This window comes from Microcaecilia unicolor, chromosome 10 (assembly GCF_901765095.1).
Source record: "Microcaecilia unicolor chromosome 10, aMicUni1.1, whole genome shotgun sequence".
In the NCBI taxonomy this organism is placed as follows: domain Eukaryota; kingdom Metazoa; phylum Chordata; class Amphibia; order Gymnophiona; family Siphonopidae; genus Microcaecilia; species Microcaecilia unicolor.
In genome coordinates, this window is record NC_044040.1 from 64556577 (window position 1) to 64572226 (window position 15650).

Below are 15650 nucleotides of genomic sequence, written 5' to 3' on the forward strand. Positions count from 1 at the left end.
TTAAAGTTTAAGTGAACCAAAACAGGAAGCCAGTGTGAGATAACCAATGAGAGAAGGAGAACCCATAATAAATCAAAAGGAATGATAGACTTAACTAATCTAATTTGACAAAAGTTGAATGAGGAGGACTGGAGGATAACTCCAAGAACTTGTAGAGAGTCTTGAAAGAACTAGCGGGGAGGACATTGATAAGGGGGGAGATGGGCATAATGATCAAGAGCCAGGAAATAGATAGCCTCACATTTGGCATAGTTGAGAAATAAACCATTGTCTAAGCCAGAGTGCAACTGCCTATGCACTGCCTATGCTCAGGTATTAATGGGGAAAAAAATCTGAAGAGGAAATGGTAAATAACATTTGAACATCATCTGCATAAACTGTAGGGAATACAACATAGAGATTGGATTAGCAATGGAAGGGGAGTGAGAAAGATATTCAAAAGTGTAGAGGCCAAAATAGAACCCTGAGGAACACTGCAGTTTATATAGAAGGTAGTATGTATTATTCAGTGCAGAAAATGAGAAGAAGGGAACTATATTGGAAAGATGGGCCAGATGCTAATGACAAGAATTAACTCGCACAGGTACCCGTAACACTCTTGTGGGTGAGCATTCTTTGGGACCAGAGCACTGTATCAATGACCATGTGGTCAGATTACTATAAGGTAATTTTAAAACAATCCAGGAACATAAGACTAATGAAGTTAAGATGATAAAATACTTCAATACCAAAAAGTTAGAACATCACAAAGGTTTGGGTTTCCTATCACATTACAAACCACAAAATTATACTGTTTTGTCCCCTTCTGATCACCCATCCATCTCTTCCTGTTTCTCACTTCCCCTCCTCCTCCACCCCATCTTTGTCTTGGGATTGCTTTTTTGTTTCACTTCTGTATTCTGTTGTTGTTATCTTGTACTCATATTGTCCTGAGGAGCAGTGGCGTACCAAGGGGGGGGGGGGGCGGTGGGGGCGGTCCGCCCCAGGTGCATGCCGCTGGGGGGGGGGGGGTGCCGTGCGCCGGTCAGCTTCATTCGTTTCCATGCTCCCTCTGCTTCGGAACAGGTTACTTCCTGTTCCGGGGCAGAGGGAGCATGGAAATGAACGAAGCTGACCGGCGCGCGGCACCCCCCCCCCCCCCCACAGCAGCGTGCACCCAGGGGGGTTCTTTTGCTGGGGTGGGGGGTGTCCTTTTGCCGGGAGGGGTCATGCTGCACCCAGGGGGCGGGGCGCATCGGCGATCCGCCCCAGGTGTCAGCCCCCCTAAGAACACCACTGCTAAGGAGGAAGGTTCTGGCCTTCAAAAGCTAATCAAAAAATGTATTGAATTAGTCCAATAGAAAAAGTTATCTTATTTTCCTTTTTAAAAATTTCTATGTATTACCTTAGACATCACACGCTAACCCCCCTGTTTACTAAGGTGCGCTAGCAGCTGCCATGTGCTAATGCTAGGGTTACCATATGTCCGGATTTATCCGGGCATGTCCTCTTTTTGAGGACATGTCTGGGCAACCGGGCGGGTTTTGCCAATCTGCCTGTTTGTCCAGAAATCTGGACAAACGGGCAGATTGCTAGCCTTCCCTCCCCTTACTATTGCCCTGGTGGTCTAGTGACCTCTTCCACCTTCGGGGCAGAAAGAGCCCCCTCTTTCCTGACTGGAGCGCTGCCCTGCAAGCATCCTTTCTGTTCGTGATCTCGGTGCCGATTCAAAATGACCGCTGAGATCACGAACAGGAAGGATGCTTGCAAGGCAGCGCTCCGGGCAGGAAAGAGGGGGCTCTTTCCTGCCCCGAAGAGGTCACTAGACCACCAGGGCAGTGGTAAGGTAAGGGGAGGGGGAGTGATGGGGTGTGTGACAGGGGGGAGTGGAAAATGTAACAGGGGACGGAGCGAGGGCGTGAAAGGGGGTGGGGTGGAGCGTGAAAGGGGCGGGGCATGTGTCCTCCTTTTTGGGGGATAAAATATGGTAACCCTAGCTAATGCCAACACCGCTCATTCACTTTGAATGGACTCTGTTGGCATTGCCACGCAGCTTAGTAAACAGGGAGTAAGAATTTACTTTCTTACAAACTGCACACAGTATTCTGCTGTACTGGAGAATGCTTCACCTAGTACTTTTGAACAGCTTTTGGTCTGATGTTTTATTCCTCCCAGACCGCCTGTTGGCTGCTCTGTGCCAGAAAATATATTACTCTGAAACCCTTTGTCCTTTCTGGATCTCTCAGGTACAGTTTTAAAATTTTCTCTTTTGTGTCTATCCAAAAGGGGCCCTTTTACTAAAGCATGTTAAGCACATACCCCCAGATTGTATATAGTGTGCCTAGAGATCCGTGTCAAAATCCAAGCATATTCTATAACAACGCACGTAATTCAATTGGCTTAACAATCCAATCAGTGTTTTTAACAGCTCTTAACAAGCAATAATGAGCACTAATTGGCAATAATTAGAATTTACATGCACAATTCGCTTAGCATATTCTGTAATGAACTGTGCCTAAATTCTAATGCACACAATTCAAAAGGGGTGGGGAAATGGGTATTCCATGGGTATTCCCAAATTTACATGCATTGTTAAAGAATATGGGCCAGTGTGCATAAATCTACATACAGACATTTATGCCATGTTTTCATTGGTGTAAATGGATGCGTATGGTTTTTAGATGCTGGGATATCAACTAAGCGTATTCTATATACCGTGCCTAAATCCAAGCTCCGCTTATAGAATATGCTTAGTTGGAAATGATTTTTTAGGTGCATTATATAGAATCTGGCCCTTAATGCCCAATTTACACTGTATTAACTGCTAGCACAGAGCCACATTGATGTGCAGTATTTCACAGTTAACATGCACTAAACTAGGCATTAAGAAGGAAATTCAATAAAAAGCGCTGAAAGTTAGGCACCCAAAACTTCAGCACTAAGTGCTAGTTTATAAAGGGTGTGTGCCTTCTATAGAATAGTGTTTAGTGTGGATTCCGCACCTAACTTTTGGGCATTGGACTACACCTACTGAAACCTGGTATTAATGCCGATGCCCAAGCTAGACGCAGTCAGGCAGTATTTTGTAATTCTGCACACAACTTTTCAGAAGGTCCCCAACATGCCCAGGCCGTAACCCCTTTTGAGATATGCACCATGAGAGTTAAGTGCCATGCCTTAATGAGTTCTAATTAACATCTATAATTGGTTGTTAGCACCAAGGAGCTGCATGGGAATGAGGATTGTGGGAATTCTGAGGAACCCATGGTTTTCCTGCAGGTATGGAAGAAGTTGTTGTGGGATTCTCAAGAGAGTGTAGTCAAAATCTCTGGTGACTCCAGAATGAGGCTTGGCATGTACTGAGAGAGGCAATTGGAGCACCAGAATGAGGCTTGCAATGTATGGAGAGAGTCATTTGGAGCACCAGAATGAGGTTTGGAATGCACAGAGAGGTAGTTGGAACACCACCAAACTGAGGCTTGGAACACTCATTGGTTGAATAGTGAATACCGTCCATAAAACTACAGGAGGTTATTGGGCTTGGGAGGAAACAGAGGGCTAAAAGCAAGTAAATAATAGCATCGACTCCTGCGGGTATGGGTAAGGATGGAGGAGATTAATTTTGGGGATGGTGTGGATGGAATGGATCTTAGCAGGTATGGGTTAGATTCCATTGGGATTGGGTGGGGATGGGTGAAATTTCTGTCCCTGTGCAACTCTCTAGTTAGCACCCAATTATTGATGGTTCAGAGCTCATTATCCAATTTACTGGCATGCACTTCTCAGTAGCATGCCCAAAGTTGGGCACACAACTTTAGGTGCCATATATAGAATCCAGAGATAAGTGTTTTTTTGTGTGTTGGGGTTGTGGCATGGGTGGAAAGTGGATGTGGAATGTGTTTGGCAGTTAGCACAGTGCACTTATCTCATGCTAACTGCCTGGAGTGGAGGAGTGGCCTAGTGGTTAGGGTGGTGTACTTTGGTCCTGGGGAACTGAGGAACTGAGTTCGATTCCCACAGGCAGCTCCTTGTGACTCTGGGCAAGTCACTTAACCCTCCATTGCCCCATGTAAGCCGCATTGAGCCTGCCATGAGTGGGAAACCATGGGGAACAAATGTAACAAAAAAAAAATACAGAATGAATAGAAAAATGTAGGCAGATAAAGACCATATGGCCTATCCAGTCTGCCCATCCATGCCATCTACTCTCCCTATCACTCCTGTGTACTTGTCCTTAAACAGGAGGCACTTAGTGCTTCTGCGTTAGCCACAATCAAGCACGGTATGTTAATCTAAATGTTAATGCACTAAAAACGCTAGCCCGCCTATAACATGGCTTAGTAAACAGGGCCCTAAATTTGCAGCTACCATGCACTAAAATCCTGCCTTAGCTGAGGATTTTACCATGCTTCAATAAAAGGGCCCCTAAAATCTCATATAGTTTTCTAATGCTTTTTCATTTATTTTGCTTTTCCAAAGTCTGTTTTACAGATGTCTTTTTACAGATCTGGCTCAGAATTTCTGCTTCCCAGGCAGCGAACACCTTTCTAACATACAAGTTTCTTTTCCCCAAACAAGTTTTAAAAACTGATGTGTCCACTGGTTGACACAGCACTTACTTCTGTAGAGCTCTGGCATTGTGTCTTTGCATAGCTCAGCTCTCCCTAGTTCTGTAAACCAACCCTAGTGATTTTCTGTTGATAGCATCACTTTTTATCGGCCACAGGCTGCCCGTCTCTCTCTGTGTGTGTAGGTTCCTATGAGAAACTGCATACTACTGGGTTTGCTTAAAACTCAGAATGCTATAAAGTGCTGTTAAGTGTCTGTCTCTACTCCATTTCCATTACTGGAATATTCTGAAATCTGCTGATTGCCACTGAGGTCATCTGCAGCCTTAACTAATAATTAAACAAACAAATCCTGAAGAACAATATTCAGCAGAAGGTAACCAGGGAGGAAAGATTCCTGCCTTGTAGCGCTATAGAAATAAGTAGTAGTAGTACTAAGTTATCTCCTGCTGACCGGGTGATTCTCCTGTTTTCAGTGGCACGTAGCCAGATAAGCCACTGACAGTTTGGGGAGAGTGCTGTTGTACTATCAGTTTAGTGGCGGGGCGGTTGGGATGGAGTCAGGTTAGTGGCCGGAATTTACCTGGTCACTGCTGCTATTCAGTGGCAATATCCTGACATCTCTCTGTTAACTCAGGACTGCCAAAATGCTGTCCTGTTAACTTGGTAGCTATCCGGGTACCACCATCCCTGAGTAACTCCCAGCAGGCTGCTAACTGCCCAGATATTCAGTTCTGACATCTGGATAGGTGCTGGCACTGAGGGCCCCTTTTACCAAGCTGCGGTAAAAGACAGGGCCGCCGAGATGGGGGGGGGGGGGCACCCACCTCTTCTCTTTCTCAGACCAGTAACAAACAACACAAGCAGTCATCCTTACAGCCATAACCAGTCCACTCTTTCCCACCTCCTTAAGGATGCAGCTGGAGGCCAGAATCAACCATGTAGCCTGTTCCTTTCCAATGTAAGGGGAACCCAAATTAGTCAACATAGCACCTTTCTCTGCCTATGAGATGGGAAGGACACAAATATATGGCAGGTCCACTCCTGGAAAGGTGGGGCCCTCACAACATACTCTTCTCCAGGTGGAGAAGCTCCAGTGTATGTATTACCTTATCACCTGTGCTGCAAGAGGTTGAATACACATGGATTACTCTTTTCTTTGAAGAGTGAGGGGTGTACAAATATGACAGGATCTCATTCCTTGAGGAGCAGGGGGACCATGTGGCTTGCTCTTCACTGGTTGGATGGTAGGAGCATGGCATGATGTCACATCTTTGCTGTCTTTTGTTACTCTGCTTACACCCAGTGCACCAAGTGAAGTGCACTGTTTTAGGTGGACCCTGGTGCTGACAGCAGTGCTCCTTTCCCCCACATTTGTTATGCCCCAGAATCTCACTCATAATTTAAGCACAGATACAACCAGTAATAAGGCTGTGAACAGGAAAGGTGAATTCCGTTTTCTGTCCCAAATTTTGACTTCATTTGCTCAAAGCTTTTTGTGTACAGGCAGTTGAAAATGCAGACTAAAGTGATAATCATTTCATACATTCTTTAATTCAATATCCAGCTCATTTTCAAAAGAGATCACCGGCGATCTCCCGACACAAATCGGAAGATAGCCGGCGATCTCCTGAAACCGGCCAAACCGGTTTAATCGAAAGCCAATTTTGGCCGGCTTCAACTGCTTTCCGTCATGGAGCCGGCAAAATTTCAAAGGGGCGTGTCAGTAGGGTAGTGAAGGCAGGACGGGGGTGTGCTCACAAGATGGCCGGCTTCGCTCGATAATGGAAAAAAGGAAGCTGGCCTTGACGAGCATTTCGCCGTTTTACTTGATCCCTTTTTTTTCACGACCAAGCTTCAAAAAGGAGCCCCAACTGACCAAATGACCACCGGAGGGTATCGGGGATGACCTCCCCTTACTCCCCCAGTGGTCACTAACCCCCTCCCATCCACAAAAAAATTGAACTGCTCGTCAGGGATGTTCTAAATCAAAACTATTTTTGCTCGGCTTTTTCAGTAGTACCAGTGGGATTTGAACACCAGTACTCTAACCACTTGGCCACAGCTCCACTTATTTGGGTGTCCCTCCCTTTTGATTATGCCCCTTCAGGTCTCTCACAGTCTGTGATTGGCTGAGAGAGACTCCTGTCTGTGATTGGCTGACAGAGACCTGAAGGGGCATAATCAAAAGGGAGGGATATTCAAGTAAGTGGAGCTGTGGCCAAGTGGTTAGAGCACCGGTCTTGTAATCCAGAGGTGGCCGGTTCAAATCCCACTGGTAGTACTGAAAAAGCCTGAGCACTTGGATTTTTTTCCACTTTTTTGAAGCCGGCCATCTGTAAACCCGGCGATCTCAACATTTGAACTACATGATGAGATTTAGCCGGCCCCAACCGTATTATTGAAAGAAAAGATGGCCGGCCATCTTTTTCGATAATACGGTTGGCACCGCCCCTTTGCGGAGCTGGCCCCGAAGATGGCCGGCGCTGTTCGATTATGCCTTCTTTGTATCCATTTTGTGATGAATAGAGGACAGTGATTGGGTAAGCAGGTTGGAAATACCTGGATCTACATAGACAATCACACCAGTTGAACGGTATGAGATTTTTTTAAAGATGTAGAGAATGATTTTGGAATGATCTTTTACTGTCGATTTCCAAAATGAGCAGGATTAATTGGGAGAAGTTTGTCTGCAGTTTTGCTGTCAGAGTGTAACCATGCAGAGTATCCTGTTATACCTGTCATGTCAGGCATATCTTATTGAAAGTTTTGTTCTTCATACAGTAAATTGAATGAACCAACTTCAAATGGGTGCTTTCTTTCTTGGCATCTGCAACATTTTCTCTGGGATAATGTCTCCAAATGGGTTAGTTTTGCATATACTATGACAGCAGTGAATCTCACTTCTAAGCCAGGGTACATGGAGCATGATCTTGATCTCTTAAATTACTGCTAATGCTCACCATATTTCTTGCATCATACCAAAGAGAGCATCCTTCTGGAGTTCATAAGATATTTTGGACTAAATTCTATTAATGGTGCCTAAAAAATCATTGTCAAAAAATAGCGCATAGTTCTATTCGCATAAAAGTTAAGCACTGTTTATAGAATAGCTCTTGTCACTGGGAACCATGACTACATTTAGGCCCAACCGTTTACACTAAGAAACTTTGTAAATCACTACGCCTACATTAGGAAGGATCCCCTTTATTCTATAACAACGCACATAAATTAAAGGAATGCCCCCAATCTGCCCATGGCCACGCCCCATTTTTGGACCCACAAGTTATGTACATATGTAAATTTTAATTAAATCCAATTAGTACCAATAATTGCTTGTTAAATTTTTCAATTAGTGCTATTTGGCTTGTTATTCAATTAAATTGAACACACAAATTGGGCACGTGCTCAAATTTGCGCATGCAATTTTTAATGACTTTTATAGAAATTGGGGGATTATGTGTAGGCAACTTATCCACGTGTGTGGACATTTCTTTTAATCTACCTATGGCACCCAGCATGATGGGAAATATTTCTGTATCTTTCTCTTTTTGGTGCCATTCAATGCATCTCCAACACGAATATTCCTATATGCCTAGGCAGGCAGGAATTTTTAAATGAGTCTTTAGTGAAAAGGAAGTACCTTCTGCTACGATGGTTACACAAATAACAACTCCTGGGTTCCTAATCAGGACTTCTCGCTCCATTGGCGAATCAACACCAAGACCTTCAGAAGCACTGGAAAGAAATGAAACTTTCTGTTGCTAACAAGTTAACTGAATACTGCCTTCTATCTCCAATTCTGTGAAGCGAATGTGGCACAAATTCTCCTACTCTGTTTATGTATTCACAAAGAAGTAAGAATGGCTGAGGTGGTGATGTCATAGGGGGAGAGTTCCTCAGTTTTCTGCATGAGATGGCAGCAGTGAGGAGCCATGAATCTGAATCTGCAGAGATATACCATACCCATAGTATAAACTGGTATGGGTGTTTAATAACTGTATTGAACATACATGAGATAATGTGCATGTACCGTATTGGTAACAGCGGTTAGCGTATCTGGGTCTGCTATAGAGACAGACATGGGAAGCAACTGCTTGCCCTGGGATTTGTAGTATGGAGTGTTGCCACGATTTGTGTTTCTGCCAGGTACTTGTGACCTGGCTTGGCCACTGTTTGGAAAACAGAATACTGGGCTAGATGGACCATTGGTGTGACCTAGTATGGCTACTCTTATGGTTCTCCAATGTTTGCAAATATATACGGTACCGTCCTGAAAGCCAGACTTGTATTGTGTGCCTCAAAGACTATGTTGGGAAATACTGATATAGAAGTCTTTGGTAAGGCTAACCCCAAAATTCTATATATTGCTCCTTAATTTCTATCAGGAAATCGAAGCATATTCTATAACAGTGCACATAACAATTGTTTAACTAGCTAATCAGCACTGTTAATTGGATGTTAAGCAATTATCAGGACTGATTGACATTAACTGATATTTACACGCACAACATGCTAAGCATATTCTGCAATGCGGTGCACGTAAATTCTAAATTGCATAGTTGAAAAGGGGGTGTGGCCATGGACGGGGTGTGGGCGTTTGTGAAATATATTCACATTATTATAGAATCCACCCACTCTGCACCTAATTTAAGTGTTGGGATTTATGCCAAGTAAAACATGGCCTAAATGGATGCGACCCCAAATTTGGTCACATGGAGAATCGCTCGGCGTATTCTACATACCGTGCGGAAATTTAAAAATCTATTCTATAAAATTTAGGCATACTTTAGAGAATACACCTAGGCTTGTTTTTTTTACTGCGTGGACTTTTCAGGTGCCATATATAGAATTTAGCCCTAAGTGAACAAGCAGTCTTCACACCTAAGTATCTTAATGAGCATCTAGATTCTGACACACAGGCAATTAACTCATACACTGTCAAGCTCCATGGGGCCTCTGTACTAGCAATGTTCCTCTACAAACAATGGCAAATAGCCTTTAGCATATCAGACCCCTATCTGTAGTTATATAAGGGTTTGGAATGAGAACGTGGAACTGTGCGCCTGCCATTAATTTTTCTATTGTCAGTCACTATATTCCTGCATCACGGCATATTATTGCATTGCAATTTTTTCTATTTAAGTCAATCTGCAGATATATTCCTCTGTCTTTAAATCTTGTAAAAAAAAAAAAAGCATTCTTAAACTGCTATCAAGATATAGATTCTGCCTCTCTTCTTAGGCAATTTTTATTTGTTTCTTCTGCACACTGTTAATGGAATATGTAGGTCTCTTGAAAGGTAAGGTTTAAAACTGACAGCCTGCTCTGCATAGTATGCAAGTGACCTGCCATGCAACATTTTGCTTACTTTTATTTCTCATTTAACTAAATGCATTCTTCATGTCCAAAGAATCCAAAAGATTGAAACATTTAACAGGCTAGCTTCAGAATACAGCATAAACCTCAATGCATCTATCCATTAATGTTTGCAGTTGCTTACAGAGTACTTCCATTCTGAAGTCCAGACCATAATGTAAAACAAAAATAATCCATGCATGGTAGAAAACACATTGCTCAACTGACATCACTGTTGTATACTGTCGGATAAATTTTCAATAAGCTATCTAACAAAGTGTGCATATATTTTCAGCCCACTCAAAAACTTATCTGATCTTCACATTCAATCTATTGGCATAGTTTCTGTTTGAAGTTCAAGTAGTTATGCAGATAAAAATTCAGGGGTCAATATTCAAAGTGATTTAACCAGCCAGAAATGGCTCCTGGCCAGTTAAGTTACTTGTTCAGGACTAACTGTGCATTTTCAACAGCATTTAACTAGTTAGTGCTGCTGAAAATGTCCGTACTCAAAATCAGCTATTTTGGGGGTGTGCTGGGAGCACTTGGCTGGTTAAGTGCCAATATTCAGCATTTAACCGTCCAATGTAACCATATAAATAGGACCACATAAAAGCCAGCACCATAAACCCAGAAATTCAAGACAGAGCCAACACGTGGACTGGCATTGACTTTCCGGGCATAATGCAAGCGGCAATCAACAAAATGCTGAACGCCGCCGGCTGAATATCGACCCCATAAATTTTAGTCAGTGAGAATATAAAGTATGAAGATTGTCTATGCCTTCTACATTTCTTAAACTAAGGGGCCTGTTTACAAAAGGCAGTAAGCAGTGAGCTTGGAATTTAGCATGCACTAACTCTCTAATTTGATAATCTGTCATGCAAAACTGTGTTCGCTATTGGCTCACAATTAGGTGTGATAGAAACATGATGGCAGATGAAGGCCAAATGGCCCATCCAGTCTGTCTATCCTCAGTAACCACTAACTCCTTTTCCTAAGAGATCCCATGTGCCTGTCCCACGCTTTCTTAAATTCTGACACAGTCCTTGTCTCCACAACCTCCACCGGGAGGCCATTCCATGCATCCACCACTCTTTCCCGTGAAAAAGTATTTTCTTAGATTACTCCTAAGCCTATTTCCTTTTAACTTCATTCTGTGCTCTCTCATTCCAGAGTTATCCTTCATTTTAGAAAAGCTCACCTCTTATACATTAACGCCACTGAGACATTTAAATGTGATGGATGCAGTTATGCACCACATGGCACCTATGTTTGCACTTGTGCACTTAACTGTACTTAGGTGCTATTCTATAAGATGCCATCTAAGTGGTATAGCTCATAACTGCAAGGGGTGTTTGCACGTGAGCAGTGCATTGGCGGGCCATGGGCAGGTCACACACTTATAATCAAAACTTATAGAATACTCTAACTTGTGCACATATGTGCCTACATTTAAGCGCATGTATTTATGCCAAGACCAAGCTTAAGTAGTCAAGCCTAAATGTTGGTGCATAAATGCAGACTTATGCTAATATTCTAGAACCATGCAGATTCTGTATATAGAATAGCACTTGATACCCACATTTTGGCAACTAAGTTTTGGCAAATTATACAGAATTTGACATCTGGGGGAGCAGAGCTTTTGTAAAAACAGGTGCCCAATTTATATAGGCACCATTTTATTCAAAATCCATTTAGGAGAGCAGCTCCTCCCCTTGCACCCCACCTAGCTACGCATCTCCTGCAAAGGACATGCTGGGCATATCCCCAACAGTTAGTGCACAGGCTTTGCATTTACTGAGCATTAATTTTTGTTGTTAAAGTGCATTAAGTGCAAAAACATACTGCACTTTAGTTAACAGACCCCTTACTGTATCTATTTAATGGAAAATGTATTTAGGTGGATTCATTCTTTCTATGCATATAATCTCTGAACATACCTGAGCAGTTCCAGACAAAGGCTTTGAAAATTTACCGCTGTATTCCAATCAACTACATCATTGTAATTTGTACTTGGCATTTAGGATTACCAACAACATGTATTTTTATAAATTTGCATGTACATAGAAGGGGCAGGATTTCACTCATAGTATGTTTTACATTCCTGATTCATTTCTCATTTTTCCAGTGACGCTGAGGACCATAAACCTCTTAAAAAGGGAAGCCGAACTCCTTCAGACAGGACTGTGAAAAAGGAAGACAGTGATGATAGCCTGGTTGACTATGGAGAAGGTGTAAATGGTCAATTCAATGAGGATGGCTCCTTCATTGGACAGTATAGCGGTAAAAAGGAGAAAGAACCTGTGGAAGGGAATGAAAGCTCTGAAGCACCTTCACCTGTCAATGCAATGAACTCCTTTGTTTAACCTAGGAGCTCATATTTAGCACTCTTATATTCTCCATTGTTTGAAGCATTTGTACACCCCCCATCTCATGCCATGAAGGTACAGGTGATTAAAACTTAGTATAATTCTGGTATGAGAACATGTACTGTAGTTCAGTCGGTGATCCAGTAAAATATGTTTCTTTTAAGTAATATGTTAGTGTGAATCAAAGTCTAAAAGTTGTCCTTTTATGTTCAAAGACATAAGTATCTTTATTGTTTCAAGGAACCGACCGCAAAACATATAACAATATAACATCATCCAAACATGCTATCGCTCCCATTAAAAAAATGCTATGCATGAAAAATGCATTTTACAAACATGCCAGTATGTTAATACCACACGGTTTGACATTTGGGTATGTAGTCCTCACAAAACCCTGGATATGAATTCCGTTCTCATTGTCAGAGTGTTATAGTAGTACTGTATTATATAGAACTGCAATGTCTTTGTGGACATTGTTGTGAAATTGGTGATTATATGTATAGCTATGTCTTTTTTGCAAGACAGTTTGGTACAGTATGTATATTTTGCTGAATAATTTAAGTATGAGAAGCTTCCATTTGCTGATGCTTCCTGAAAGCCAGTTATCTGCAGTTTGCTACTATTATTTGAGAACCTTATTAGGGTCCGATTCACTAAGGCTTTTCCGCCATTCATTGTCTGTGTGAGAAAGCTTAGTGAATTAGGCCCGTGATCTAGCAAGTATTACAGCAGTACAGTGTTAACGTGTTCTACCATATGTTCAATACATTGCTGCTAGCAATCAAAACATTATGAATTGCAATGCATTTTGGAAACTTTACAGCCGCTGAAGTAAAATCGACAGGAGAAAGACTTTGGGGAAAATGAAATGAGATGCCTTTATGTATGTTTTCCATAATGCACTGCATTTTTAAACCTGTTATCATAAACTGTGATTTGATGGTCTACTGCCATTGTCAAAAAAAAAGAGTAACTTAACGTGCTAAAAGCAGAAAATGTGTAACAAGTTTTAAAACTATTGTGCTGCAGTATAGAAGAGGGTTTTTAATTGATGTGATTGGGCATAAGAAACAATAGGAAAACATGCTTTCCTGGCTTTACACAGTTTATAGATATAGTTGAATCACGATTCAGAATGCAGAGCTTGGTTCCAGAATATATTCCTGTGAAAGGCTTTGCTAACAATGGGGCATGTTTACTAAAGAACACTAGGTTCTTGAACCTAATCCATGTTAACAGCCTAAAGCAAGGCACCTTTTCACTAATTCTATACAAGTCGCCAAAACTTATGTGTTCAAATTTGGGCTCGCACCCAATTTGTGCATGCAATTTAATTGAACGAGCTAATTAGTACCAAGAATTGTTTAATTATTGGCAGTAATTAGATTTAATTGGCGTTTACACGTGTAAATTTAGGCATGAGATCTGTGCATAAAATTTACAAGTGATTTGAAAAAGAGGGGCATGAAAATGGGAGGGTCATGTGTGGAAAAGGGGGCATTTCTAAAATTAACATGTGTTATAGAATAATGGGGATACGCACCTAATGTTGATGCATACATTTGCAATGATTGTGCCTAAAGTTAGGCATGATTCCCAGGTGTAAATGCTATTCTATAAACTGCACCTAACTTTAAGCGTGGCTTATAGACTAGCACTTTTTTGGCACCATATATAGAATCTAGCCTTGTGGTAATTGTTGGGGGTGTGTCTAGTATTCCCCCTGCAGTTTCTGCCCAGACATGTTCCCTAATGTGCCTTACATTCAGGTGCTATGAGTATGGATGCACCTAACACCACCTGCCCAATCTCCACCCATACCCTGCCCAGTCTCCGCCCCATCCAGCACTAGGAGTTAATATCCGCTAAAACCTATGCTAACTGCTTACCACACCTTAGTAAACATGCCCTACTAGCACTCCAACCTCCAAATTACAACTTGACCAACCTCATGAATGAAGTTTTCTGGAAATAAGGTCACGTTATGCAAACTTGTCACTCAGCATCACAAAAGTCAAGAAAATTGACCAGTGTCGCCACAGCTTAAAGGTAAAGGTCACTATGACAATAAATTCTCTGGTATAAAAAAGCTATTCAAATAAAATGGTCTGCCTTTAATTTAGAAATTATATAACAACCTATGGTTGAAAGAATACTGAATTTCATTTGCCAATAAATTGGTTTTCATAACTTGCATCAAGTTTAATTTTAAGTAAGCTTTTATATGTAGATATTTTGTTGAATGTGTAAATACACTTAACATGCAGATGCGACAGAATATGCTTTTACATGTTACAATGATTTGTGTTATATTGTGTAAAAATAACACCACAACCAACAGAGTGCATGGTATTTTTAAAACAGCTGCATACTGAAAAGTGCATTTATTTTGCTGTCAAAATGAAATACTTATCTATTGTACTTACTGCAGATTTCCAAGCTTGTGTATTACATCATGCAGTTGTACATGTAACTAAAGCACAAACTGAAGTAAAACAAAGTGAAACTGGACCACTGTACAAACAGCTGCATTTATTATAACAGTTCTTATTGCCGGCACCAAAGTCAAATATTTGACAAACTAAGAAAGATCCTCAATGAGATTTGCAAAACTGTTTGGTGGAAAAATAGAATCCTTGTAATTCTATGATAATGATAGATGCTGAATCTATCTCTGCATGTAAAGGTAACAAATACAAAGTCATTTCTGCAAAAGTGCAGCAGATTGTATATAATAAATGTGGTTTTGAAATCGGAATTATCATTCTACGGTGGACTGTGTACATGCATGCCTCATTGAAAAGGACTTAATGTTGGGGATATTCTATTAATTAGCACCTCTGTCTAGGCAACTCAATACTGTGTGCTTAGTGCCAATTCTATAATGGCATCTTGCTGCCAAGATTCTGTTATGGAATACTAGTGTAAAACTGGCATTGGTATACATATGTGTAGGTATGCCCTCTTACACTATGTGAATGGCAGGCATAAGTTGGCGCACCTAGTTATAGGAGACAGGACCATGGCCCACCCATGTTCTGCCCACATGTATCCCCCTTGCAGTTACATGCTATGGCACTTACACCCTAATTCTGTAACAGTTGCCAAAAATTGTGCATGCAAATTTGGGTGTGCACCCAGTTTGCACACACAATTTAATTAAATTAAATAACAATCTTTTAAACAAGCAATTATTAGCACTAATTAAATGTAATTGAAATTTATATGCGTACATTTAGGTGCAGGATCCACGTCTAAATTTTACGCGGTAATGAAAATGGGAGCACATGGACGGAATAGAGGGAGTTCCTAAAATTAACATGCATTGTTATAGAATAATGGCAATATCCCCTAGATTCTATATAGCACGCCT

General features: G+C 41.5%; 1 protein-coding gene across 3 annotated transcripts in view; it reads left to right on the plus strand.

Moving 5' to 3' along the window:
* NRCAM (neuronal cell adhesion molecule) overlaps positions 1 to 13244 on the plus strand; it is a 231993-nt gene extending 218749 nt beyond the window's left edge. For all 3 annotated transcript variants that reach the window (XM_030215841.1, XM_030215842.1, XM_030215843.1), the window contains one exon: positions 12037 to 13244. In XM_030215841.1, the coding sequence (XP_030071701.1) occupies positions 12037 to 12274 (238 nt within the window). In that variant the 3' untranslated portion in view covers positions 12275 to 13244. The remainder of the gene's footprint in view (positions 1 to 12036) is intronic.
* Positions 13245 to 15650: the final 2406 nt, after the last annotated feature.